The sequence below is a fragment of the Onychostruthus taczanowskii genome, unplaced genomic scaffold (assembly GCF_017590055.1).
Source record: "Onychostruthus taczanowskii isolate IOZ18803 unplaced genomic scaffold, ASM1759005v1 scaffold75, whole genome shotgun sequence".
NCBI lineage: Eukaryota > Metazoa > Chordata > Aves > Passeriformes > Passeridae > Onychostruthus > Onychostruthus taczanowskii.
The window spans coordinates 3,341,741-3,369,715 of NW_024505339.1; the positions used below are offsets into that span (position 1 = coordinate 3,341,741).

General features: G+C 55.2%; 1 protein-coding gene across 3 annotated transcripts; it reads right to left on the reverse strand.

Moving 5' to 3' along the window:
* Nucleotides 1–131: 131 nt before the first annotated feature.
* SH2B2 (SH2B adaptor protein 2) lies at nt 132–23,559 on the reverse strand. 3 transcript variants are annotated; one of them, XM_041422985.1, is made up of 10 exons: nt 23,509–23,559; nt 22,528–22,657; nt 12,963–13,850; nt 10,626–10,727; nt 6,730–6,821; nt 4,539–4,633; nt 4,186–4,368; nt 3,875–4,068; nt 2,981–3,152; nt 132–2,582 (listed from the first exon to the last, which is right to left on the reverse strand). In XM_041422985.1, exons 3-10 carry the CDS (start codon nt 13,821–13,823, stop codon nt 2,269–2,271), a joined length of 2,013 nt encoding a protein of 670 aa, XP_041278919.1. In that variant the 5' UTR covers nt 13,824–13,850; nt 22,528–22,657; nt 23,509–23,559; the 3' UTR covers nt 132–2,268. The 3 variants fall into 3 exon arrangements, with proteins under 3 accessions (XP_041278919.1, XP_041278918.1, XP_041278920.1); XM_041422984.1 differs by having other exon boundaries at nt 23,270–23,553; XM_041422986.1 differs by having other exon boundaries at nt 23,457–23,541.
* Between the last annotated feature and the right edge of the window lie 4,416 nt (nt 23,560–27,975).

Genomic DNA, 27,975 nt, shown 5'->3' on the forward strand with positions numbered 1-27,975 from the left:
CACCCTCATCCTCCCTCTGCTCTCCCTTCCTCCTCTTCTCAGTGCACTCCAGCAGGCAGAGACAGACCCAGCCTGGCCCCAACTGCCCAGAGACAGCAACGAGGTCTGCACACATGAGACATGACAGCATCTTCCCTCTGTTTTTCTTTTTTTCTTTTTTTTTTTTTTTTTTTTTTTTTTTGGTAGCAAATCCAGCAAAGCCCAAAGCTCTTGCTCACATGCTGTTGTTTTTGCAAGTGATTTTATTTTAAAACCGGAACTCGAGTTCTCCATTTGTTTAACAAGTCCCCCCCCCCTTTCTTTTTTTAAATAAAATTAATTTATTCTACACAACAGTAAACTCTTCCAGACTCTTCCCTATTTACAAATTAACATTTTTTGCTTGCAGATCATCGCTTCCCCCTCATTTTCCTATCCTGTGACACAGAAAGTGAGAAACAAAGCCAAAATCTGAAGGTCTGTAAGGCAGTGCTCCCATCCAGCCTTCTGGATCCCACCCTTGGGGCTCGGAAGAACCAGAGTCTGTGTCAGATCTGGAGCTCTCCCCTCATCCACCATCAACCAAGGGCATCCAGTCTCTTCCTGCTCCTCTGAGCTGTGTTTTAGCTGGGCTGAGGAAGGAGAAACACCCTCAACAGAACAAACTGCTCCTGCTGCCCTCTGAAGGGATGTGTGTTTGGGGAGAAGATGGCATTTGCTCCAGGAATGGGATCCACCAGGCACCTTACACATCCATGGGCCAGAAAGGCAGCTCTCACATCACAGGAGGAGGCAAGGAGCCTTGGAGACACCTCCCCTCTCCTCTTGTGAGTCAAGCACTGGGGACATGCTTTGCTCGCTCAGGAAAGAAGGCACCTAATAAATAAAAACTTGGCCCAACCCAATTCCAGGCAAATCCAAGGGTTTTTTTTGAGGTTGTGGCTTGGCTTGTACCTCTTTGAACTAAGTGATAACTTCTAGCAGCTGGTAGGGTCTGCTCCACCTGGAGACCTGTCCAGACACTCCAAAGCCACCTGGCTCATGTCCTGTGAGCACTGTCACTCCTGTCACTGCCACATGAGCAGCAGGTGTGCTGGTGCTGGGTAACACAAGCTGTGTCAGCCAAAACAAAGGGGGATGTGCAAACACTTTGTCTGCAAGCAAAGCTGCCCTTCTGGAGGGTCTCCCACCCCACATGAGGCACAAACCCTGGCCAGTAAAACCATCCTCAGGGCTCCCATGACCTGTTGGAAAAGAATCAATGTAGTGTTTTTACTCCTGGGAGCCCAGCCAAGCAGGAATACCTGCTTTTACATGCAAAACAAAGCTCTCCCTCACCTCTGGACCCAGCTCCTGGCCTCTGCCTGACCACCCAGACATCCCAAACGACCAAAAACTGATGTAAAGAGGAGGTGGTGTCATATTTTCCAAGGTTTGCCTTGAGCAATGGAAAATGTTGCCCAGTTGTGGCAGAGAGCAGGCAGAAGGCTGATGCCCTTGTGGAGAGCTTAGGTTTTGAAAAATCAAGGAAGGGAGGATGAAAGGGTTATCCAGGGATTCTGTTAGTACAGCAACGAGAGAAAGGAAACAAAGGAACAGAAAAGGCAGAACAGCAGGACAACCCTTCCTTGAACGCAATTCATTAAGCTTTGGACAAAAACCTTCTTCTGTCAGAGGGTAGGAAACGTGTGCCCCAGAGGGAGCCCAAAAGCCAGCCCAGATAAACCCTCAGGCCTCTGCAGCAGCGCCCTCAGTGCTCCATGTGTGTGAGAAGAGTTTCTGCATGGACATCTCACACATTTCCATGCTCATCCCAAAACGCCAGAGTCCCTCAGCAGCTGGTTTGCAGGGCAATGGTGCCAGAAGGATGTTGGCCATGCTGGGCTCTCGCCCCAGAGGGGACATGCCAAGGTGCTTTGGCTGGAGGATGGAGCCTGTCACAGCTTCGGGTGCCATCCCACAATGGTCACACCCAGGAGGAGATGCAGGGAGCCCAGCTCAGCCCTGGGAAAGCTCTTGGTCCGGAGGGAAGGAGAAGAGGCTACAAGCTCTAAAATGGCACTGACTCTTTCAGCCTCCCACACCTCCAGCACTGCCCCAACCGCGGGGCTGGCGCCAGGTCCAGCCGGGACATTGCCCACCGCTGACACAGCTCCCAAAAGCAGCAGGGAGCGAGGAGGACCTCCCGGCTGGGTCGCTGGTGGTGGCAGGAGGAGGTGGCGAGGCCGGTGCAGCGGTGAGGGGCACAGCTGCCCGCTGTCCCCAGCCAGCAGCCCCAGCCCGGGGGGCTCAGTAGAAGGAGTACTGGTTTTCCACGGCCCGGGTGCGGCTCCGGGCGCTGTCAGCCTCGTGGTAGTCCTCGGCACTGGCCGCAGGAGGCTCCGGCCGGCGCTCGGCGCTGTCGCTGCGGCTCCGGGGGCCCAGGGCACCCTCCAGGCGGTGGTAGGGTGCGGGGACAGGGACAGTGGGGGCCACGGCCACCCCCTCAGCGGGTGGCGGCACCGGCGGGCCCGAGGGTGCTGTGCTGCAGAAGTAGTGTGGAGGCGGCAGGTCGACCCGGCAGCCCGGGGGCTGCGACACGAGGGGTGGCGGGGGGCCAGTGTCTGCAAGGGAAAAAGGAGCTTGACCCCTCCTGTGCTGCCTGCGGCACCCTCCTCCCTCTCTGCTACTTCCCCACACCCCCTCTCCATCCCTGACTCTGTTCTCCAACCCTCCTTCCCGCTCTCTCCCAGCACAGCAGGATGCTCCGAGCCTGCAGACCTGTCTGCTCCTCTCCCGCCCCAGCCAGGGCACTGACACCCACAGCCAGGGACAGGGGTCCCACCAACACAGCCCCGCTGCTGCGTGGGCCACAGTGCCCGCCTCCAGTGGGTGACACCCACCCTGGCACACCTCCAGAGCCACACACATCAGCAGGGCTCTGCTTTAGGGAGGGAATCCCATGGATCTGTCCCTTTTAGGGACAAGATCCCAGCCCTCCCTGCCCAGCCCTGGCACCTACCAGGCTGCGGGGTCTGGGCCACCACGTAGCTGCGGAGGGTGATGTCGGCCGCGCCGCCCGACTCCAGCGGGATGGGGTGTGTGTGGAAGTGGCGCAGCATGTCAAAGATGGTCTGGAACCAGAGGTGCTGCACGTGGCACTGCCCGCTCTCGTTCAGCGACAGGCGCAGGTGCTGCAAGGGCAGGGGGCACGGGGTGAGCTGGGGGTCGTGAGGGTGATACTCACCCTTCAATCTGCAGGAGTCACCTCCATCAGCCAAGGGAGGTTTGCTCCTAACAGGATTGTTGTGTTTACCCTGCTGCAGGGTGTTTCCTGTAAAACCTCACTTGCTGCAGCCTCAGGAGCAGTTTGACCCCTCCTGGGGATGAACACCATAAAGAAACACTCAGAGAAGGGTGTCTGGGTATAAACCAGGGGCAGCTGAAGCTCTGATTCTGGGGTCACAGGCAGCCTGGGGAAGCCTCTAGCCCACCTGAACTACTTCTTGCAAGGTGACAAGAACAGGCAATCTCTTCTAGAAAAGGGACCCAGCAAAAAACTGCTTGTAGTTGGTTTTTCATAGTGCATCTGTGTATTTCAGGACACAGAACAGACAACAAGAGGGCAGGGGAAGGTGTGCCAGGCTACACTGAGGCCCCATAGGTATTCATCCATATGCTCACATGACAGGCACTGATCCAGCTGGGAAAGTGTAGAAGGGGCTGGGCAGGATGCAGGAATCTCGGGGCACAAGGGCAGGTGGTCCTGAGGGATGCCCTGCTGGGGGTGCAGCTCCCTGCAGAGCTGCTGCCTTTGGGGTCACCCACAGAGCAAGAAGGAACCTGAGGTGCTGGGCAGGGCTGGCACTAACATTCACAGAGAAGCAGAGGACAGGGAGAAGCAGAGGACACCCACCTTGGCTTTGCCCTGGAAGTTGAAGGTCAGCACGTACTCCCCCGGCCGTGTCTCGCTCTGCCGGATGACGAACAAGCCGTGGCTGCGGGCGCCCCCGAACAGCACCAGCTGGGCTGCCTTGATCCGTGACAGAGTCCCGTGGAACCAGGGGAAGTCAGACAGGTTGATCTCAGCCTCGGCCTCGCTGTCCTCCCCTGCCCGCAGGGACAGCAGGTTTTTAGGGATCACCCCCTCTCCTCCTGCCCCCTCCTCCTCTCCCGCTGTGCACCCTCCCGAGCGAGATGCTGGGGCTGCATCCTGCATCCCAGTACCTGTGAGGTGCCCACCGGCAGTGGGGGAGGATTCCAGCGTCTGCAGGAAGCTTTCCAGTGGGACGTGGGTGAGGAGCTCCCCCAGGGAGTCCCTGCCGCGGCCGTGGGGCACGGGGACAGAGGTGGCCATGGCAGCATTGTGAGTGCTGGGCAGGGCACATCTCTCTGGTGGCCTGGGTACCTCTGGAAGGGAGATTGCAGAGGGATGAGTGCATGGCTCAGCATCACCCACCATCACTGGGCAAAGATGGGTGCTGTCCTGCTCTGCAGGCAACTCCTGGATCTTAGAGGCACCTGAGGGCTAGGTTATGGCTCTGAGGGAGTCCCAGACTTTCCCAGATGTAGTTCCTTACCGTCATTCAGGAACTCGCAGCTGGATGAGGTTGTCCTGCCTGGCAGACAGGGACCCTGTGCACAGGACACCAGCTCAATGTCATCCCCACTGTCCCTGGAGGAGAGCACAGACAGAGACACACACATGTGGCACCTCCACTCACTGGCATAGAATGGGGATTTGGCCAAACAAAATTCCAGTGTGATCCAAGAGCACATCCTATTGCCTCTGAATTCCTCCCAAGGGATTGCCACTGCACCAACTGCATTGAGAGGCAGAGCAGCCACCAAACATGATTTTTGGGGGTGAGAAACCAGCGTGGGAAGGATTAAGCCCTTGAAAGCCCACACTGCATGGGTCACGCTGGTCGGTTCCAGCTGCAGGATTTTGTGGGTTTGGAAGGAAAGCTGTTACCTTGACTCTCAGTGCTTTGCACCCACACACCTTCCCACCCGAGGGCGCTTTCACTTTCACCCTCTGCAATTGGAATTACCCACCCACGGGAATTACATCCCTAAAAGACATAAAACACCAAGTCAGGAGGCCTGGAGCAAGACAGCAAGTGGGAATAGAGCCAGGGAGCCACTCAGAGCATCCCTGTTGCCAGCCCTCCCCGTGCACTCCAGCACCCTTCTTGCACAAGCATCCGACTTGCTCCACATCCTATTTTTATCCCAGCCACCAGCAAGAGTCCGGAGCTGCCCACAGCACTCAGCTGCTCTTGCTTCACACGGGCCACGTGGGCACAGGCAGCGGGGAAGCTGCTGAATTATTTAGTGGCCAGTGAGTGAATCAGCCATTGGGAGTCATTCAGCTGCAGCCAGTTAAAAACAAGGGAGGAAGGAAACCAAAACCGACAGCGCTCTGCAGAAAAGCCGTGGCTGGGCGCTCCCGCGGCGGCTCCAGCACGCAGCCCTTGGCAGAAGCATCGGGAGCTGATTGAGAATTCGCTCTTGGCGCCGAGCGTGTGTGTCGGTGTATTAAACAGCTCATTATTATTTGCTCTGGAGTTCATTATTATTTGCTTTACAGTCACGTCCGGAGGCCAGAGCGGCCGGCGCTGGGCGCTAAGCAAACAGAAAGGGCTGGGAGGCTGCCAGGGGCACAGCGGGGGCTGCTGGTGCCTCCAGGGGAGCACGGCCGTGGTGCTCTGCTCCAGCTGGAAAATCAGCACTGAAACATGGAGTGAGGGAAAAAAGGCCTTTTCCCAGCCTCACATCAGCAGCCCAGCCTCAGCAGTGCTTCCTGAGTAAGAGAATCACTGAATGGGTTGGGTCGGAAGGGAATTTAAAGCTCATCTCATTCCACCCCAACCACAGGCAGGGATACCTTCCACTAGCCCAGGTTGCTCCAGGACCTGTCCAGCCTGGTCTTGGACACTTCCAGGGATGGGGCAGCCACAGCTGCTCTGGGCAATGCATGCCAATGAATTACAGATTTCAGAAAACAGCAAAAGGAGCAAAGATCTGGAGCGCACCAGTGCATCCTCTCTGTGAGATGCAGCCTCCATGGTGACCAAATGCCTCCCTCTAGCAGGAAGGGGCAAAGGCAGCCTGGAGGGAGCAGGAGCCTTTCCAAGCCTCTGTTCCAGGTTTGTGTGATGTTTTCACTGTTACAAGCATGGGCACCTGGATGTTCCAAAACTGTGCCAAGAAAGGCAGTGCCAGGGTTTCCCAAGGCTGGGCCTGCCTGAGCCAGCTGAAGGGCAGCAGTACCAGGCACACAAACCTCCCTAACACAACTTGCTGCTTGTGCTGATGAAACAGCAGATAAGAAGTTTTGGCTGAGTTATGACTCCAATGATAACACTGATGCCACTGTGATAGAAATACAAATAAATCAATTCAACCAGAAGAATCTTAAATATGTCACAGAAGCTAAGCAGGAAAAAAAAAACCCCATGGAAAATGGCTCAAATATGGTATAAAAGCTTCAGAAGGTGGGTGTTAGGAGCTTCCTGCTTTGAGGCTGTGTTCCCAGGTCACCTGCCTCTGCTAGACTGAGGTACATGGGGCAGAGATGGGTGAACAAATGGCCAGTGCTCTGCACCCCTGGCAGACACAGGCTGCTAACTCTGCCTCCAGACCTCTGCTGGAGTGAGCTGTGCACTTCCTGTGACAACCCAAGCAGCAAAAATTACATCTGGGTAACAGCCTGTGTTCAGGCACCACAGCTCAGCCCCACAGAGCCCCTTCCCCAGCAATCCTTACCCAGGGTCGATGCAGTCCTGGATATCAGCCACCCACGAGTGCTTCTGCAGGGAGTCGATGGTCTCCAGGATGTACTCGGCCCCATTCTCCACCTGCAGGCCATGTGGGATGGAGTCAGCTGTGCCAGGGTGCTGCCCCTCACCCCGAGGCAAAACACACCCCACAACCCAGCCAGACCCCCTGAACAGCACCTCAGCTGAGAGGAGAGGGTCAGTGTCCCACCCCACCCCAGCACAGGGGTGACCCAGAGGGTCAGTGTCCCACCCCACCCAGCACAGGGGTGACCCAGAGGGTCAGTGTCCCACCCCACCCCAGCACAGGGGTGACCCAGAGGGTCAGTGTCCCACCCCACCCCAGCACAGGGGTGACCCAGAGGGTCAGTGTCCCACCCCACCCCAGCACAGGGGTGCCAAAGGGTGACCAGAAAGATGCATCCAAGGTGACCCCTGACCACATCTGGAGTTCAGAGGAAAACCCCACCACACTACTATCAGCAAATACAAGTTTTTTTACAAGGTTTTTACAGCCTCCATGGAAAAAAACACAGCTGGCTGGCAGCATCAGGGTACATGGCATTATGCCCAAGCACAGACAGCATCCCTCACTCCTGGGGCACCTCTGTGTCCCCCCAAAACTAGCTCTGCACAGCTATAGCAGAAGCCACACTGCTCTCTGCCCCAAAACCCTGCCAGACCCCAGGAATTTTAAACCTCTCCATTATTTTTCCTGCCTGCTGGTCCATGAGGCTTCTGATTGCAACAGAGTGGGAGAGAAACACCCTTTCACAGGAAAAAAAAATAAATAAAAATTAGGACACAAATGAGCCTCCAAACTGTCCAGCTCAAGGGAGCTGTGCCTTTCTGGGGTGAGGCAGAACCAGAAGCTCCACATCAGTGGGCTCAGATGCCATGGGATGCTGTGTGCCTCTGGCAGGTTTCCCTACATCCCTCTTGGAGCCTTAAACATCATGTTCCCGAGGTGGCAGAGCAGCCCTGATTCCGGGAGGGTGTCACATTGCCAGCTGAGACAACCTCCAAGCAAATTAAATTAATCACAAACAACTGAATCACTGTCCTGAAAATAAGCAGGGAGGGCAGGAGGAGAGCTCTGGCTGGGGCTGAGCAGTGACCTGGACCCTGTCCTGAGCAGAGGTGGAGGGGAGAAGCAAAGATCCCCCTCCCCAGTTTGTTTAACTTAAGAAAGGATATTCTCTGGCTTTTTGAGGGCAAGGCATGAAGCTGACGTGAGAGATGGGGCTGCTCACTCATGCAGAGCGTGACAGCAAGCAAAGCACGTGCAGGGCTTGGGTATTTTGCAAGCACCTGCTTGTGCAATGGAAAAAACTGCATGTGCTTGGTGTCTGATGGGCTCTGGGGACACGCTGGCTGCTCATTTTTAGGCAATCTGGCAGGAACTATTTCAGTGTGGCTTCCCCAAACAAGGCAGGGGCTTTTCCACCCATAGTAACATCCCTAACTGGGGCAGGGGCTTTTCCACTCATCATAACCCGTGTGTTGTGTGTGAAGGTGGAGACTGGGCTCCCCATCACACAGAAAGGGAAACCACAGCACCCAGCCTGCCCACCTACCTGCCCCCCAGCACTGAGGGTGCTTCAGACCCTCTACAAGTCCAGCCAGCAAAAGGGGAATGGGAGAGCAAAGAATATCCCAGCAAAAAGGACCCAGGCAGAAAATGAACCACAAGTAATAGTGGATGTGAGAAAGGGGGAGCAGCATCCTGTGCCAGCAGCTGGGAGGGGGAGAGCAAAACCTGGCTGGGGGCCCCCATGCTGTGCTTGCTGGCCCTGCTCACTCAAAGGATCAATTGTGATCAATTCCCCTGTGACAGGGTGAGAACCAGGGCAGGGCAGGAGCAGGAGGTACCCGGTGAAGCAGGTATTTTCCAGCTGGCAGGATTTGGAGCATTCCAGAAGTGCATTAAAGGAACAGCTGGAGCAGTAACCAAGCTCTTAGCAGTGGGAGAGGAGAGACCATGTCTGGCTTCAGAAGATGCGAAGAGGGCAAGTGCAAAATTTCCCTCCAGCAGCCAGAGAAACCAACGCTCACAGGCATCCAGAAGGCATCCCAGAGCTGAAACCCCCAGAAGGGATCAGCCATGACCAAGCCCATCTGCTCATGCTTGTGACAGATCCAGGGATAGGGAGAAGCAGTGGCACATCCTGGGTGTTGAACACACTTTGGACAACGATGTGATGCATTTGAGGTGGGGCTTGTAAGGGGATCTAGAAAACGTGACAAGAAGTAGCTGATGAGCCATATTCCAGGAGCAGAGATTGATGGCTGGTGGGTTGTCAGTGGTCAAAGGGATTGTCAGTGGTCAAAGGGATTGTTCCTTCCCATCAAAGGCTCTCTGTGCGTGCTCCTCAGTGAAGAGCACAAAAGAATGCGAGGCTACCTGATCAACTGATGGATGACATCACAATGAAAATGTGTTGGAGGACCAGGCAAGAATTCAAATGAACTTGTCAAAGCTGAAGTGGAAGAAGAAGCTGCAACCAGCCCCCAGTTCAAGGACAGGGCGAGCCCTGGGCTCAGGGTGCTCGCTGTGCGTGTGTGGGCTGGGGAACCACGGCTTGGGAGCAGTTCTGCAAAAACCATCCCAGAGTTACACCAGCCCACAGGCTGCATGTGAGTCAACAGCATCATCATCACCATGGCGTGAGGAAAGCAACTGCATCAGCTTGGGCTGGACAGAGAGGAAGAAGAAAGGAGAAGCAATCCTTCCCATCTGCTCTGGGCCATGGCCCCACGTACACTTTGGGGTGTTCCATCTCCAGAGCCCGCAAGGAAAGTGAGGAGGACCTTGGGCTGGTCAGTCTGGAAAATAGGAGATGCTTGAGGCTGGCCTTTGAGGCACAGGAAACAACAGCTGAATGAGCCTCTGTGCCCATGGCAGACACTGACCACTGCTGAGGCTGAACAGCAAGAAGCCCTTGGAGAAGGGAAGGTGCCAGAAGTTGTGTGACCTTGACAAGGAGCTGGATTTGATGGAAAGAAATTTCTCCTGGGAATGTGTGCTGGGGTCAGGTGGATTTCAAGGCTTGGGAATTTTCACAAAGCCAGGCTCAATTTTCCCCCTTTTTTCCTTTCATAGTTTTCTAAGCTTTCAAGCAGGTTCATTCAGTTGGGAGGCCTGGCCTCTCCGCTCTGCTTTGCCACTTGGGGAAAAGCCTCAGGGAGAGAGGTGTTTGTTTAGAAGAGGAAGAACACAGAAATGCTCAAAATCTAATGATCCATCACTGTCATGGTGTCCAAGACCCTGCAAAAGTCAGCCCTGATCTGCCATGACAGGCTGTTGTCCTCCAGCAGAACAGGAGGCAGCATTGAGCTAATTAATTGCATGATAGGGAAAATTCTGAAGAAAGACTTTCACTCTCTGCTCATGCCCCCAGACTCATGTGTAGTTGATCCCCAGGGTCTCATTGGTCCCACAGAGCTGTTCCCACAGAATCACTAAGGCTAGAAAAGACCTCCAAGACCATCAAGTTCAACCTTTGACCAGATGCCACCTCATCAACCAGACCACAGCACTAAGAGCCATCACACTGTGTCAATGAAACAGCCACCACATGTCACCGCTCCGGGACAGCAACAGCCACAAAACCACAAGCAGCTGCACCAAGGAGCATTTTCCCTTGCAGGTTGTCTCAGGTCACTGATTCAACCCATCTCCTGGTGACACAGAGAAGCCAAACAGCTTGATCCCAAAACACCCTGGTGTCAGCTGGAGCAGGCAGGGATCCTGTGGGGAGCATTCATGCTGTTGGCATCTCAGCTCTGAAAACCAAAGCAACGATCCCTTGGGGACTGAGCCTCCTGCACTGCAGGGTGCAGGTGCAGAGGGGGTTCCTGTAGGGATCCACACCCTGCTCTCACCTTTAGGACAAAGGTGTTGTCTTTGTCAGGCATCTCCAGGGGCATGGTGGTGCGCACCTCGATGATGGCCGACAGCGGGATGCTCACCTTGGGTTTGGAAGCCTGAGAAAAGGAAAAAAAATAGCAAAGAAAATAAATGAAAAGAAATCAATGAATTAAAAAAAAAAAAAAAGTCACTCAATTGAATCAAATTGTCCCTGGGGACAATGCAGCAGGGCTCTCAGAGGCAAGATCAGCTCAGCCTGTGTGGTTATTACAGAGGGGGAATAAACAGCATTGATTTCCCTCCCGTGCCTGATAACTCTGAGCTCTGTGAATTAAACCAAGAGGAGGCCCAGTGGAAGACAGGGAGGTGCTTTTAACTGCCAAACCACCCTCCATGCTCCAGCGCAGGCTGATGTGCCAGCTCTGCCAACACCACTTAATTTCTCTCCATTTTCAACCCTCTCCCGATGGAGAGAGCTGTGCTATCTGATGGGGGATGCTTCCCATGCAGAAAGCAGCCCCGTTTCTCCAGCACAGGAGCAGCATTTCAACCAAGCAGCTACAACACAGCAGCCTCAGCCATGCAGGGAATTTTAATTACATTAAAATCAAGAAAAATGAATTTCCCCCAGGGCCCCTGGCACCCGCCGGAGCCTCGGTGGGAAGGCAAGACCCGGTGCCTCCCACTCCAAGTGTTTGCTGAGCAACAAATTCCCCAGATATTTGTTTTAATTATAACAAATCCCCACAAAGGAGCTCGTGGAGCTGCTCTCCAGGGCTGGTCCCCTCCAGGGCTCTGGGATTTGGAGCACTGCAGCTGCAGGAAGCAGAGATGAGATTTAGTCACCAAAACCTGCGCCTGGTGCCGTGGATGCAGTGGTGGGATGAGGCCAGCAAGGAGCTCCAGGCTGTAAGTTACCAATAACGGGCTCAGTTCCCATTTTTATTGGGAAATAAAAATAAATAAATCCAAGACAGAACAGAAACTGCTTTTTTCCCTTGCAGGATGTTTCGTTTCTGCCAGCCCCAGAGCCCCAGTGCTGCCTGCAGACACGTCTCAACCGTGCAAGGCTCTGCCCATCCCTGGGGAATTTTTCCATCTTGGTGTTTGCACAGGAGAAGGTCAGAAAGGAAGCAGCAGCTGCTTCAAAAGGAAAGGAGACAAGGTGATAATTCACCCATGAGCCAGAGAAGGGTCTTAGAATCACAGGATGATTTGGGTTGGAAGGGACCTTAAAGAAAGATCATCTCATTCCAACCCCCTCCTTTCCAGGAGGGTTCTTCCCTTTAAAGGTTTACAGACATGGCCATAGTTTTTGTAGGGTCTATGTAAAAACAAAGCTGTGGGCTGCTGAAGCAAAAAGCAGTTTTCTTCCAGCTGTGCCAGACTGGTGCCACTTTTACATTTGCCAGATGGAAAGCAAGATGGGATGAGAGGAGAAAGCTGTAAACCAAAGTGGGGTGTGATTATAACAGAGGAGCAGACAATGTTCATAAAAGTTGCCATAAAATAATTTCAAAATTGATTTTTAGAGGCAAATCGAGATACACTAAAAAAGGAATCCCTCTATGAGCTCTCTCTTAAATGTTTTAAGAGCAGCAGTTGTTCCATTTTAACCCAAGTTTATTTTCTCTTTGGTGCAGCTGATACACCAGGCTTCATCAGATCCTCCATCCACAGAATAGGTTGGGTTGGAAGGAATCCTTTTCCACCCCCTGCCATGGGCAAGGATAACTTCCACTAGCCCAGGTTGCTCCAGTCTGGCCTTGGGCACTTCCAGGGATGGGGCAGCCACCCTGACCTTCTCTGAGCACCCTGTGCCAGGGCCTCAGCACCCCACAGAGAAGAATTTCTCCCAGTGTCCCACCTATCCTTACTCTCTTTCAATTTATAGTCATTCCCCCCTGTCCTGTCACTCTCTCCAGTTCTCCCACAGGCTCCCTAGTGGGCACCATGGACATTGGGGTTGTTTCCTTCCAGCCAGACCCCATTCCTGGGCTGGGGAAGCCCTCAGTCCAGCCCAGAGCAATGCCCACCGTCTGTACCCATGCTGAGCTGCTCTCCAGAGAGATGCACTTGAGTTCAAACTCATGTTTTATATTTTCTCAAAAGGTGAGAGGCACAGACCGACACCAAGAGTGCAAGGTTCATTTTGGCCTGCAGGTTGGATGGGTTTCAAGCACATTTTCCCATCCATTTGCACCTCAGCCACACAGCACCAGATCTCCCTCTGGACTAGAGCTGGATTTCAGCCCAGCTCAGCAGTGGAAACAAAAAAATCCCCAAAAGCAAAGCCCAACTGCTGCTTGAATTTCTCATAAAAGCAACGGTGGACAAAAGCCAGGACTTACCTTTGGAGGGACATAAAACTCCAGGAGGAACCTCTCTCCTTCCACCTTCACCGCCTTGCGGAGCAGGAGGCGGCACTTCTGCCACTGCGAGCTCCCCACACAGTTCGTGTCATCGGCCACCATGTAGCGCAGCGTCCCCTCCCTCTGGATGTCCACCAGCTCCACCTTGGACGAGGGCACCTTGGACAGGCGCAGCTTGTGTGTCCATTTCTCCCGAGGGTCCCCAGGCTCCTTGCCCCCGGCCGCCCACGGCTCCCTCTCGGCTCTGCGGCCGCCCAGAGCGGCCTCGGCGCCCGGCTCCGGAGAGGATTTGCGGTGCCACATCTCCTTCATGCCATCCACCACGCACAGGCTCATGTTCCTCAGGGAGAAGCCTTTCTTGAACTTGGGCTTGGCAGCAGCGTGGATGGAGACGTCCTCCGAGCTGCGGGACTGCCCGTAGGAGGAGACCTTGTGAGCCTGCACCTGCTGGGCTGGGGTCAGGTACCGGCTGGCGCCCAGCGGGGCGTCCATGCTGTCCAGAGACTCCGTGGACGTCTCCTCCTTCCTCGGGGTGACCTCCCGCCCGTAGGGCACGTGGCAGTTCTGCAGCCCCACGAAGGGCACGATGTTGTACTTGGTGGGCGAGTCAGACACGAACACCCGGCTGACCTCCAGGCTGAAGATGTCCAGGAAGTTGGCGGTGAAATGGTGGGAGAAGGAGGTCTCTGCCCCGGGGGTGTCGTAGTGGGGGTTCTCCTTCAGGAACTGGCAGAACTTCTGGGCGAAGTCCACGGCGGCTGCCTGGGCGTGCAGCTTGCAGAACTCCCTCCAGTCGGGGAGCGGGGAGGAGGGCTCCTGGCACAGGGCATCGCCGTTCATGGCTGCCCCATTCCACCTGCCGGCGGGCTGCGGGCAAGGACACGGCCTGAGAGTGGCACAGACAGGGACAACCCAGCCTGTCCCCCAAAAACAGGGACATAGACAACCCAGCCTGTCCCCCAAAAACAGGGACACAGACAACCCAGCCTGTCCCCCAAAAACAGGGACACGGGCAACCCATCCTGTCCCCCAAAAACAGGGACACGTGCAACCCAGCCTGTCCCCCAAAAATAGGGACACGGACAGCCCATCCTGTCTCCCCACAAATGGGGACATGGACAACCCACCCTGCACCCCCAAAGGGGGTATGGACATGAACAACAACCTTGACCCCCAAAATGGGTTCACCCCTTGCCATAATGCCAGAGCTGATCTGCAGTTCCAGTGCAAAGGAAAATGCTGTGGGAAAGTGTCTGTGCGTCGCTCTCTCTCCACCTCATCCACTAGGAAAAAATCTTGGCCCTGGCAGCAGCCATAAATTGTACTTATTTTACGATTATGACCATGCAAAAGCATTATTGATTTCTCATGAAACCGCTAAGGAGTCCCCGAGTGGAGGAGCTCAGGGGCATTTTCCTGCAGGATTCCTCTCACTCTGTGTCTGCCTGGGCATGGCACAGCTCTCCATAGGGGGATGGAGCACTGGGAGTCCTGAAGCATCCACCCAGGGCAGCACCCTCCCCTCTGCACCCCACAGCCAGTCCTTCTCTTGCTCTCCAGTCTCTATTTCTGCCCTCATCCTTTGCCACATCAATTTTGGGATTTTGCCCTCCCTGCTGAGCATCAGCTGACAGAGAGCCCAGGGCAGGTCCTCAGCAGGGGCCCATGAGTAGGTGGGCTGCAGGGGAAAAGGAACAGAAGCCAGACCCAGGAGCACACCAGAAGCTGATGGGAGCTGCAGACCAGACCTGTGGGCCCTTAGGACAAGCACCACTGTGCCCAAGCTCCACACTGGTCCTCCTCCCAGTGGCTGTGAGACTGGCAGGGCCCATGTACATTCCAGCTTGGCTCTCATCATGTTGCACTTCCCAAATCTCTACCTGACTCTGGGCAGCATGAGCAGCCTCCCCTGGGGGACCCCAGCAGTGACTGTATCTCAAAAATCACCTCTAAGTGCCAGAACTGCTCATGGCTGCTGGTGCTGGTGGGCCTTGGCTGGGGCACTGCTGAACCCATGACCCCAAACATCTGTCCCTGTGTCCAGACACCCTCCTTCCTCCACTCCAAGGGCAGCAGTTTGGCAAATCCACCTCAGCTGCTCAAACACCGAGCCCAAGGGTGCCTGTGGCTTCCCCGCTCCAGGCAGGGATTGTGCCTGTGGGATCCAGTTCTGGAAGGGCAGGACAGCTCCCCCGGGTTTTGCTGCTTTCCATTCACACAGCAGCTCTTTCCCTGGATTTTGCTGCTCTCCATTCACAGAGCAGCTCTTTTGCTGGCGAGGGATTACTCCTGCTAATAAATCACGCGCCGTATCCCGCCAGCAGCTTACAGGGCCAGTAATTAATTACTGCTCGGATGAACGGCACCAGCCACGGGATCGGGGCGGGCACTGGGGACTGGCATAACCCACTCCTTATCCTCCAGACCCCAGCCATGTCAGTCCCCAGACCCCAGGCAGGGCTGAGCCCTGAAGGCTGGGATTCAGAGCAGGAGCTGGCTGCCATACCCCCAGCACATCCCTATGGAGAGGAGTTCTCTGGGAGCACCTCCATCCCAGGAAGGGGCTCTCAACCCCCACAAACACTGAGAAACCCACACAGCCAACAAAATCCCACCAGAAACATGATACATGTGGCATTTCCTCACCTTTAAGGCAAGGATGCTGCTCAGTGCCCTGGCTGTGCCAAGGAGGCACTGAGGACAGGCTACACATAGGCCTGCACTGGCTCCTCACATCCCACAACAGCAGCAGAGCTCCAGCTCCCACAGAAATCCCTGGCAAAGCTCTCCCCAGCATCACAGGGATTTCCCGAAGACCTGAGCAGGGAGCCATGCCAGCTGGGAAAAAACCCATCCCTGCAGTTTAGGAGCAGCCTCTGAATTTCCCCAAGAGACATCAGCAAAGCAGCAGAAAATGCAAAGCTGTTTGTTACCCGCCCAGCAAATGAAATTCCTAATTATCCATCCATCACCAAGCAGAGGATTTAAAGACTCTGCCCTTTGAATTGAAAATTCACAACCCCAGCTCTGCCATGGGCCAGGAGCTGCCCTGGCACCAAGCCATGGGCCAGGAGCATTTGGGCTCAGGGAGAAAAAGGAGATGAAAAGGAGTCTCCTGCTGCCAATCCAAGCAGTGACAGCCAGAGCAAGGGAGAGGGAAAGGGTGCAAAGGGAAAAGAGCAGGAAGGGGCTTCTGGGGGAAAGAGAAAGCCCCTTGGTGATGGGGTTATTTGCATCTCCCCAGTGTGTTGAGCCCCAGGGCTCTGCTGGTTTCCCTCCCATGAATTTGGGGGAAAACACAGCTCCCCATCCCTCTCTCCAGCAGGGACTGGTGCTCAGGGCCTGCCTGTTTGAAACCAAGGGATGGCAAGCTAACAGACTCTGAGAGGTTAAGGGGCGGGAAGAAAGAAGAAGAAAAAAAAGGCACTTCAAAAAAGATAAAGCCCCAAACAAAAAGCCTCAAGGAGATCCAGGCATGGCAGCCAGGCTCAGGCTCGGAGAGGCGCACGCAGAGGCATCACAGCATCTTCCTTTCATCTGCATGGGGATGACAGACTTTAAAAGGCCAATTTATAAAAATGAAGCCTAGAGGAGAGACATCTGGCAGGTCTGAGGAGGCGGCGGCGGGGATTACTAACCCTGTGCCACATATCCAACCCCCCTGCCCAGCCCAGAGCACAGCCAGCAGCCCCCAGCCAGGATCCAGCAGCACAGGCTGGAGTCATGAGGTGGTTTAAGGGCAGCCCCTGGGACTGCAGAGCCATCCCCGCCCCTGATTCACCTGATTTCTGCAGGAAGCAGGCTCCCAATTATCTGTGTAGATTTACCTTTAATCTGGATGCCTGCACTCCCCTCCATGCCAACAGCTCTGCCCCACTTCTTGAAATAACTTATCATGCCACAGACAGCATCCCCGGGCAGAGCGGTGGAAGTGGAGACGAAAATAAGCTCACGATGAAAATAAGCAGCAAATCTGCAATTGCTTTTTGGAAAGGGCCATCCCCTGCCAGCCCAGCTTCCTGAGGCTGCAGCACACTCCAGGCACCTTTCTAAAGAGCCAGATCCCTTTGGAAGTGCCATCAGCCCACTCCAGAAGTGGCTCAGGACAGCCTTGAGTCCCTGGCCTGGATGACACGAGAGGACAGAAAAATAAATACATAAAGTGGGGTGGTTTGTTGTCATGAAGAAGCCACGGAGTGGCAACCACAGCATCAGGCTGGTGACAGGCTCCTAACCCACCTGCAAACTTCTCCCAGGGCAGAGCTGTGCCTGCTGCCTCTATCATTTGGGAAACTGAGGCAAAACTTGAGAAGAAAAGATAAAAATAAAGAACTTCTGGTGTTTGCCAAGTGGAAACCCAGGCTGGGATGACAGGTGAGAGCCAGCTGCTGGCAGCGATTTGGGACACCTCTCCCACCAAGGTGTGCTGAGGCATCCCCTGCTCCGGGGGGTGGCACATAGAATACTCTGAAAGCCTAAGTACAGCTACTGACCTCAAGAAGAAATGAAATTTAAACTGTCAGCAGAAGCGCAGGAGACCATAAAAAAACAACTCCCCGGTGAAGCAGGAGTCAGGGAGCAACAACAAAGCCACTGGGATTTGCTGAACCAGAGGCGTGGGGAGGAACCAGCATCTAATGAGGTGTTAATAACCCGAATGCGCAACACCGGTCATGGGATGGCCAGCACAGCCTGCCCAGCACGGCTGGCTCCGATGGCTTTATTTAAGGAAACAACCCTAATAAAGAGATGTTTCCCTTCCACCCAGCGCAGCGCAGCCAGGCTGGGACAAAGTGATCCGAAACTGAGCGGGGAAAAGCACTGTCTGCTGGAGGATGTGAGCAGCGAGCTGCATCCCTCCATCCATCCCTGCATCCCTCCATCCATCCCTCCACCTGCAGCTGTGCTGGAAACTGCCAGCTCCACGCCAGAGAGCAACGGGAAAGGAAAAGGCAGCGCAGGAGGCAAAGCCTGGCTCCTGGGCAAGGAGATCCCAGCCCAGCCCCGGCTGTCCCAGTCCTGCAAGGCTGCTCGGTTTCCAGCAAGATCGATGCCACTCAAAGCCCCAGCTGGTCACCGCGATCCCGCGGGAATGACATGAGGAAACCCAGGCACCTGCTCCCCCAGAAAAGCGCCTGACCTAAGCGTGCCATGCCAGAGGAGATCCCCGAGTCACGAGCAGGTCGCGGAGCAAGGCGATACCCCCGGCCCCCCCGGCCATGCTCCTGGCAGGCAGCTCCTGACACACGGGCAGCTCCCGGGGGAGCCCGCAGCCTGCCCGCACAAAGCCCAGGCACTGCCTGCCCTGGGCTCACGGCACAACGAGGCGCATTTCTTGCCCCTTTTCTCTTTTGAAGATGTGTCCCATCAGCACCTCCACTCCAAAACCTTGTCCTGGGGAAGAGGAGAGCAGGGCAGAGCGAGCAGCATCATCCCTGCTCCCGCTGTGCAAGCATGAGGGATGCTAGGAGCTGATCTCCCCCATTCCACAGCTGACACCTGAAGCCTGACCTCCTCCCTCTGTCACCTCGAGGACCCTTCCCAGCCCTCCAGAGCTTTAATGGCATGCAGAGGCTGAGCTGAGGAACAGAAAACCATAGGGGACAAAAGCAGAAGGCACCTTTTGCTTTCACACCCCCCAGACCCCTGACCACAGCCCTGGCGTGGGAGAAGCTGATTGCTCTCCATGCTCCTCAGTACTCCATGTACTATTTATACTATTGTGATCTTAAATCAGACTGCCTGTCTGAACCAGATAGAAATGGAAACATTCCTTGTTCCTCTCATTTACTGGCCATCCCACTAAAATATTAATTGAACAGCATTTTGGCCTTAAATTTTATAGTCAAACCACCTGCCTTGAACCAATCCCTCAGCAGGAGCATGCTTTAACTCCCTGCCCAGATGGACTTCAGGGTCCACCTGTCACCTGCAGCTTAGAAAACATTTTTCTGGAGTGAAAAGGCTCCTTGTGCCTTTTTCTGCTGCCCAGTGAGGGTCCCACTGGCCAGCCCAGCTCCCAAAAAGGATGCCCCAAAGCACTCAGTAGTGCTGAGTGGCCAGGACAAGGTTTTGGGGTGCAGGTGCTGATGGGACTCATCTTGAAAAGAGAAAATGGGCAAGAAATGAACCTTTCCTCCTCTTGCACATAAGGGTGTCCCCACAGCTCTGTGTGATGTTCTGATTCCAACCCCACAGGAACCAATGCTCCTGAAAATGAGCAGATGGGCCCATGAGAGCCCCCAGTAAAACCTGAGATTTTCTCATTTTCCACTACTCTGGCCATACCACAGGCTGTTCCTCTCCCTCCCCTCCAAAATCCCCCACAGTGGATGTTGTACTTCCTGTGCTGACAGCTGCTGGAAAATAAAGACAAGTTCATAGATAAGATCCACTGGATCTTAGATAATCTTTTCTCTGAGTAATTCCATCCAGCTTGTAGGGAGCCACTCTGCCAGCCCACACATGCCTACCCAAGCCACTCAACCCACTGGTGTTGTGGGAGCTGGAGGACACCTCAGCCATGGGGACAGGGTCCCCAGGGTGCAGTGACAATGACCAGCAAAGCTTTGGTGCATCTGGGCATCATGAATGCAGCTTGGGGCTTGGAGGCTGTGTGTTGTGTGTAGGAATAAAGCAGAGACACAATGCCCCAAAGCAAGAGCTATTGGAAAAATGAAATAAATTAAACCCCAGAGCTTTAGGTGAAGGAGGTGAGATGATGTTGTCCATTCCCCCTCACTCGGATGCCACCTCATGTGCCTGTCTCCAGCCAGAGAGCTTCCCACAGAAAACTGCCCAGTCCAAAGTCTATTTTTAACCACCACAATAGCAGAGCCTCCTCTGAGGAGCAGCAGAAGCCCTGTCCCCAACCAAGCAATCTCACATTTCCCTCGCTAAGCCTCGATTTCCTTCCGCCCCTCAGCCCACAGCAAAACCCTTCTCCTCCTCCTCTTGCCTTCCCATCCTTGGAAAACTATTTGCACATCCATCCATCCATCCATCCCCCTCCGGGCTGGCGTGCTGTGGGTGCAGTGTCCTGCACACCTGTTACACATTAACCACTGACCTGGTACCTGTGGGCAGACCCTTCCTGCACTCAGAAATGCCAAACAGCTCACCTGCTCAGCCCCCTCCCCTGGATGCACCCCAAACTCTGGGGATTTAAAGAAAAAGCCCTGCAACATTAACCCAGCTGTACTACACAAAGCAAGTGCAAACTCTTTAGAAGAATTTACTCTTGCCCTGGGGATTGCTGTGCCATGGAGGAGCTCTTTGGGGGTTTTTGGGGAGAGAGCTGAGTGGATGCTCAACAAAGCAAATCCTGATGGATACAGCACAGTCATCACTGGGGATCCCCCATCATTAGGTCAGAGAAACCCCTAAGATTGTTTTTCAATTACAGCACATAATAAACATGAGATAAAGTTACACAGTTCTGTAGGAAATTTTCTTATTATGTTTTTTTTACGTTGCAGATCTAATTCCCCACACGCATCACTGTCTCATACCCGCCTGCAAACAGCCTTAAACTGCTGCCTAATGGTATCTGAGCTGGGGAAATTCAATTCTACCCAGCGCCTCACCCAGGACTGCTACAATCACTGCTAATTGCTTAAGTGGTGTATTAAGCAAAATAAAAATTCCAGTGGGCTTTGAACCCCCCCCCCCCCCGAACCAGATGATGCCAAAACACCCTGTTACAGCTGCCAACCCTGGCTGGAGATCCAACCTCAAATATCTTTTTTCTCTTCACTGTGCAGGGATGCTCTTGGGCGGGCAGAGCTTCGTACCCAGCATGGCCACGACCACACCAGAGGGATCCACAGGCTGTGTCCAGCTTTGCCATCCCTCTTGCCAGGGTTCTGGGTGCCATTGCAGGCCCTCTCCTGCCCCAGGGTGCAAATGATACCAGGACCCAGGGAAGCAGGGCACAAACATCTTCCCAGTAGGACCCTGGGGTGATGCACACTGGGTCCCTCTCCTGTCCCCCACCTGTGGGTGTGGATGGATTTGGATGGATGTGGGGCTCCTGTCAAGTCTCATCCCAAACCCAGACCTTGCATGAGAGCAAGCAGATTCTCCAAGCCCTTCTGGTTTTCCCTTTAGCAAAAATCAGGTGTGGGATGCAGTGTTAGGCACGTTCTCTCCTCCTCTCCACCGTGATGGAGCCAGCTGAGATTGAGTTTCTGGGAGCACACCTGGGGGCAGGGCCCCATGCTCCCCCTGCCTGCACAAGGACGTGGATCACTGAGCCAGGGACAAGTCTCCAACTCGATCCCAGCACCTCACTGGCATCCACGGGCAGGGAAAGCAGCTGAGGTCAAGTGAGAGCAGCCACAGGCAGGAGGGGAATGATGCAGGAACCTCGGGGCTGGAGGCAGTGCTCTGGGGCATCCCAGGCAGCCTGAGTCAGCAGGGCCAGCAGATGTGCAGCCATCATCTGGTGTCTCTGCTTCTGCTGGGAAGAGGAGGAAGAGGAAAGGCACCAGCCAGCAACATCCTCATCTTGACGAGACGGGTGCTCTGCCTCCACGGAGGAAGGACAAGAGGAGGCTGGACAAGACCACACTGCCATGAGGGTGCTCACAGTCCAGGAGAAGAGAGGACAGACCTCAGATCAGCCAGAAGAGGTGGCCCTGCAGTCAAGCAGCCACTGCAGCCCTGAACCAGCTGAGGAATGAGGGGATTTTAACCCCAAAGCCTTCACCAGACAGGGATGGGGACCAGGGCTGACACATCCCCCTGGTGGCACAGGGGTCTGGTCACTGAGCTGGGTGAGACACCAGGCAGGGCTGGCAAACCTGAGTGCTCCCCAGGCTGGAGCAGAGAGGATTATGCAGCTTTTCAAAGGAAACACTCAGTGGTAGCCCTGGGCTCCTCTGCTGTGTTACAGTGATGGTGAGACACTGGGAAATACCACTGAAGGACACGCAGGGAAGGTCCAAGGGCACTTGCCATCCCATCTGAGCAGATCTCCTGGCAGCACACACCCACCTGTCTGTACAAATGTGCCCTCCCCCCCAGGGAAGGGGGGCTGAGCATTTCAGAACAGCCTGTGTGGTTCAGGTGGATGATTCCTACTTAGAAAGGCATCCCCAGAAATCCATGGTCCTTCTCCACTCTCCCAACAACCAAACCAAAAATCCTCAAGGAGGGCAGTTCTGAGTAACCATAGAATCATTTAGTTTGGAAAAGACATGTAAAATCATCCAGTCCAACCATTTCCCCAGCACTGCCCATGTCCCCTAGTGCCACATCCACACCTCTGTCTCCACCACTGCCCTGGGCAGCCTGACAACCCTTTCAGCAAAGAGATTTTTCCTAATATCCAACGAAACCTCCCCTGGCATAATTTGAGGCCATTTCCTCTTGTCTAGTCAGCTGTACCTGGCTACACCTTCCCTTCAGGCAGTTGTAGAATCGAGAAGATCCCCCCTGAGCCTCCCTTCCTCCAGGCTGAGCTGCCCCAGCTGCTCCCCATCCACTCAAAGCCACAGCAGCAGGGCCCGCGGGGGTTTTGGGGGGCACAGCGTTATTTTACCTCCTTTCCCGTTCCAGTTCACAAGATCCCCGAAGCACCGGTAGCGTGGCTCTTGCAGGTCAAATGCATAACTTCAACCGATCAATTTCCACACTGGAAGGAAGTACCAGACCGGCTTGGAGGGAGGGACCTGGAAGGCAAAGGTTTAGGCTGTCAATCCCTGGAGCCGGAGCAATAAACCCAGGCACATCTCACCTCCCCCAAGGCACAGTCCAGCCGGGCTCGGGCCTGACTTCACCAAAAGCAGAAACAAGCAGCAGGGCCGGGCAGAAAGTCCCCCAAGCCTCCCAGGGGCCTTCCCGCGGCGCGGCCCGGGCTCGGCAGCCGCAGCTGCCCCCGGGCCCCGCGAGGCACCGGGGCTGCTGAGCCTGGGGCCCTGCGAGCCCTCCGGGGCACCCGCACCCCGCATGCAAAGCCAGGCACACAATACTGACTGAAAATAAGGGACCACCCGTGCGGGGGGCTGCGTGTTGTCTGTGCCCCCCCTCCTCCGGCGCTGCCATCCCCAAACCACGGGGGAAACCAACCCATGGCTGCAGCCCCCCAGCCCCGGGGCAAAACCCCGGCCCCCGGAGCAGCCCCCATCTCCGGGGCAGCCCCCGGGAACGGAGCAGCCCCCATCCCCGAGGCAGCCCCAGGCAAGGCTGCAGCCCCGCTCCCCCGGGGCAGAGCCGGCCGTACCCCATCACCGCCCCCCGCCCCCGCGGGGCCCGGGGCCGGCCCGAGCGGCGGCGATGCTCACCGGGAAGGGGGGCTGGCCCAGCCGGGAAGGGGGGCGGCAGGCAGCGGCAGCCCCGGCCCCGCCGTGCGAGGGGAGGGGGCGGCTCGGGGACCTCCCGAATGCACCGCGCCGCAGCGGCGGGGGGCGGGACCCTCCCCCGGCCGGGGGATCCGCGGCTGAGCGGGGGGAAAGAACCGCGGATAAATACCCGCCCGCCGGTGCGGTGATGGTACCGGTGCCGGTACCGGAGATGCGCTCACCGGGCCCCGCTCGCTGCTGGGTTCGCCGCTCGGCTCGGCTCGGCTCGGCTCTTAAAGGGCCCCGCCCGGCCCCGCCGCCCCCGCCCGGCGCTCCGGCAAGGGGACCCGGGACACACCGAGCCGTCCCCGCCCAGCACGGGCTGGCCTGGGGCCGTGTCTGCGGGAGCGCCCCAAATTACAGGGGGCACCCCGAATCCTCCCCAAATCCTCGGACGGGCTCCACAACCCTCCTGGGAGCGCTGCAAATCCTCGAGCAGCACCCTAAATTTTCAAGGTGCCAGGTGTTCAGGTCCCCGAGATGCTCCAGATGCGCAGGTCCTGGCAGGGCTCCCCCGTGCTCTGCAGAGGGGCTGCAGCCTTTCCTCACCCCATCTATCACCCAGAATTTGTCCTTGCGGTGCCCAGGAGAGGGGATTGGGGTGATCCCCCCCACACCCACATTTCCAGAGGGCACAAGGCAGGAGGTGTGACTGGGGTGGCTCCAGGAGGAGTTTTTGGCGTCTGGACCCAGTGCCCACCTTTGTCATCCTGCTGATGCATTTTGGGCACATCTCAGAGCACTTTTCCTGCCAGGGGATTCAGGACAGATTGAACCCCAGAACAGGGTGGGTCAGGATGGACCAAGCCCCAGGACAGGGGCACTGAAGCCCAGAGAGGTTTAAGGGATGGAGATGGAGGTCACACTGCCTCTGGGACCCTGCACAGCTCCCCAGCCTCCCCATGGCGTGTCCATGCATGGATAGGGATGAGTCACCATTAAAAAAAAAAAAAAAAAAAAAAAAAAAAAAAAGATTTGCAGGAGGAACAAATCCTTTTTACTTCTGTGAAGCACCTGTAGGATTAAGACAATGCTAGTTATATAAGAGGTGGAGAAGGGTGGATTTTAGCACTTTTGTTATTATTAATATTTATTTGTTATTCTTCCTCACCATCCCATTACCCTGACGGTGTATTCTGAGGAGATTTGGAGGAGAAGAAGGAGATTTGTTGCAGGGCTGGTGCAGAGTGATGCACCATTTGCTTTTTCTTCCACCAAAGCAGCAGGGGCCAAAGTGAACAGTGCAAAAGCACTGCTGAGGAGGCACAGCTGGGACAGGGACTCTTGATTTTCTCCGTTATGGCTGGTTTGTGATGATTTTGGGTGGATTCTGTCCCTCCTGCTTCTGGCAGGTCACATTTTCAAGGCGAGGTTGGGCAGGACTTGGAGCAACCAGGTCTGGCAAAAGGTGTCCCTGCTCAAGGCAGAGGCTGGAATGAGATGAGCTTTAAGTTTCCTTCCAACCCAAACCATTAAATGTTTCTGACATTCTCTGATTCTCTTCCCAGGGGCATTCTGGGGGTGAATGGATGCTGACAGAGAGGCTGGATCCCACTGCTGAGTGCAGGTAGCCCTGGGCCTCCCACCTTCACTCACCTCCCATAGCAGCTGACAACGTGTTTCCACTCCCCCCCCCTTCCCCTGCCTCCTCCCCTGAACAGCCTCTCTCCCATTCATATCCATTTTTAAAGAAAACACACAATCAATAGTCTCTCAGGCTGGAATTTCATTAAGGTTTTCATTGCACTCGCTATCGATTGGCAGCAGGGCTGGGAGCTGCACGGAGCTGATGCTGTGCCCTGCCTGCTCTGGGACCCCCCAGACCATCCAAAAGGGAAAGGGCCATGCAGAGGGTGGGGCTGCTCCCATGCAGGCAGCAGAAAGCCCAGCATCCCAGCTTTTACTAGATTTTACACACCACCACTAAGAGCAAAGCCAGGAGCCCAGGGAAGGGCTGGGATGCTGGGATTTCTTTCATGAACCAAAACAAATGCTTTGTGATTGCAAAGGCTTTGCCACACAACAGGCTCTCCTCCATGGGATGCTGCTTGTTTCAGGATGTGTAAAGCCAGGCTGGAATGCCTGGCCTTGCTTCCATCAAACACGAGGGCTGCAAGTAAAGAACACCCAGAGCTCTGAGTGTGGAAGGGCACGGCTTGCTCTGCTGCTGGTCAGTCACTTGGAAAATCAAGTGAAAAATCCCAACCTCTAAAAGGGCTCCGTGGGCTAATTTTAGGTCTGGGCCTTGACCAGAGAGATTTACAATAATTGCCAGGGTGAAAGTTTAACTTCTCCCACGACTTTTCTCAGCAATCCCCAAGGAACCGCGTTCTGCTGTGCAAGGAGCATCCCCGGGCCAGCTCCCCAAATTGCCTTTTTAAGGCTTTATTTTTAAACCAAAGCCACAGGCTGCCTTCAACGGGACAAAAATCCTTCACGAGTCCCAGCCTGCAGCTGGTGGCAGCTCCTGTGGATGGGGATGAGCTTTGGCTGAAGTCCTTCTCCCCATTTTTTGGCCGTGCTCACCCCTGTGCCACCCCCTCTGGCACCCCCCATGGACACCCCTGTTCCCCCTCACCCCTAAACCCTTTTAACAGGACCCACGAGAGGAGCAAAGCCAAGTTCTGCTTGTAGAACTTTCTGCTATGCTAAATGATTTAAAACTGGTGGTGAATAAACCTAATATCTGCCCGCTCCTGCCAATTCTCATTACTCCGGGACTCCCTCGGAGCGATTAGCTGCCTTAAAAAAAAAAAAAAAAAAAAAAAAAAAAAAATCGCTGGAAGGAATCAAGCGAGTGGCTCAGCCAGCGCTGGGGAGGGCTGCTGGCAGCATCCCGGCTGGAGCGTGACGTGCCCTTGCAATCCTGTGCCCGGAGGCATCCGAGCGCTGCCAGCTCTGGCTCCATCCTCGCCACGTCCCGGGGCGGCTGGGGAGATCCGGGCAGCGGGGAGCGAGCTGCTGCTGATTGTCCAGCAAAACCCTCGTCTGGGAGGCCACAAAGAGGTGGAGAGGGGAGGTGAAGGGGTTTGTGAGCATCCCGGGAAAAGCCTGGGAGGGGAGTGCCAGCCCAGCCATGGAGCACGGCAAAGCCGGGTGTGTGTGTGAGCTGTCAGCCAGGCAGACGGGCCCCAGGCATCTCCCGGGCTGTCACAGCTGCAAATTGTCCAGGAGCAGTCCCTAATGGGATGTAAGGGGAGGATTTATTGGAGGGATGTCACAGGGATGAAAGGGGGAAAGAGAGGAAACCTGGAGAAATAGCGGTTTGGGTTTGTATTTATTTGCGGAGGAGAAATTGTTTTTAAATGTCCTTTGGTGTGTTGGAGAAGGCAAACAGGCAGTGACAGCCCAGCCACGGGGCTGGAGGAGTCTTCACTAAAGGGAAGACCTTGATGTGCAAATTCCCTGCTCCTCCTCACCCTGCATCTCAGGATTTACCTTTGAGAGGGAGCAAAGCCCTTTCCTTTCAACACAAAAACTGTGTTTAATATTTCCTCTGTGACCTGAGCTTTTTCTTCCCTAGCATGTTTGTGCAGCCCTGGCTGAGTTGTGCTCTCCCAGGATGACCTCAGAGATGGACAAGCCCAGCACAGACCAGAACAAAGCCAGACCAGCTGAAATTCCCTGGGGGAGGATGTACAAACAGAACAGGATACAAAACCAGGACCAAAACCCATCCTCATCTTTCTGTGGGACAACCAGTGCAGTTTGGATGGAGATGGAGAGCACCAGCTGAGGCAGGAGCCGTGCTGGCTCAGCTCACCCCACATTCTTTCTGTGTGCACACAGCCTGTCCCTCACCAGTGATGGCTCTTCTGTGCTTCAAACCTCTGCCCAGGATTGTGTTCAGCGACCTCTCAGTGTCTGACTCAGATGGGAGGGAGAAATATTTAGGGTTGATGAGTGGGGAGGGAGTGCAATCTCACTGTCAGGTGGAAAAAGGATTCAGGGCTTGATCCTTCTGCGTCCCTGATGGTGCTGGGAGAATCAGGAGCAAAAAGGGGGTTTTCAGCTCTGTATCAGCAGACACAATTTAACATTTTCCAGCTTACAGTGGTTTGTTCTGCCTGATTTTGGTGCCTCCAAGAAGGACAAGTCTCTCCTGCAGCATGCTGCTGGGATGGAGCTCACTGGGCCCCTCGGAATGCCAGGGATCTGCACAGCAGGATCTGTTTGTGCTCTCTCTGTGTCTCCTGGGAGCATGTCTGAAGGGAGATGGGTGCATCCCAACATTCTCAACTGACCCTGCGTTGTCCTGTAATTCTATTTTACTTATGTTTTTTTCCTGCTACAAAGTCACAGAAAAAGCTGAGCTGGGAGGGCCCCACAAGGACCATCGAGTCCAACTCCTGCCCTTGCACAGGGACCATCCCCAAGAGTCCCCTCCCTGTGCCTGGGAGAGGATTGTCCAAGCAGCACCACCCCTGAGGACACCTCCTTCCCTCCTTCCCTCGGGGGAAGCCGTCGGAGTCTGGCTCTGCTGCTGCTGCTGCTCTTTTTGGTGCTGCTGCTGCAAAGGAAGGCGCTGCTGTGGCTGTGCTCCAGCCCCCTCGGCACCTGCGGAGCCGCCGAGCGTGCAGTGCTGAGAGCAGGGGCAGAGCCCCGTGTCGGGGCAGGCACCCCCACACCATTCCTTGTGCTGGGGGGAT

Bases quoted from the DNA above. Each gene is read 5' to 3' on its own strand.
- SH2B2 (XM_041422985.1), bottom strand. From the start codon at position 13,823: ATGAACGGCGATGCCCTGTGCCAGGAGCCCTCCTCCCCGCTCCCCGAC. The intron at 4,634-6,729 runs GTAAGGATTGCT...GCTCTCCTCCAG, and splicing joins CAGGACTGCATCGACCCTGG to GGACAGTGGGGATGACATTG. The intron at 3,153-3,874 runs GTGGGTGTCCTC...CTGCCCTTGCAG, and splicing joins ACTTCCAGGGCAAAGCCAAG to CACCTGCGCCTGTCGCTGAA.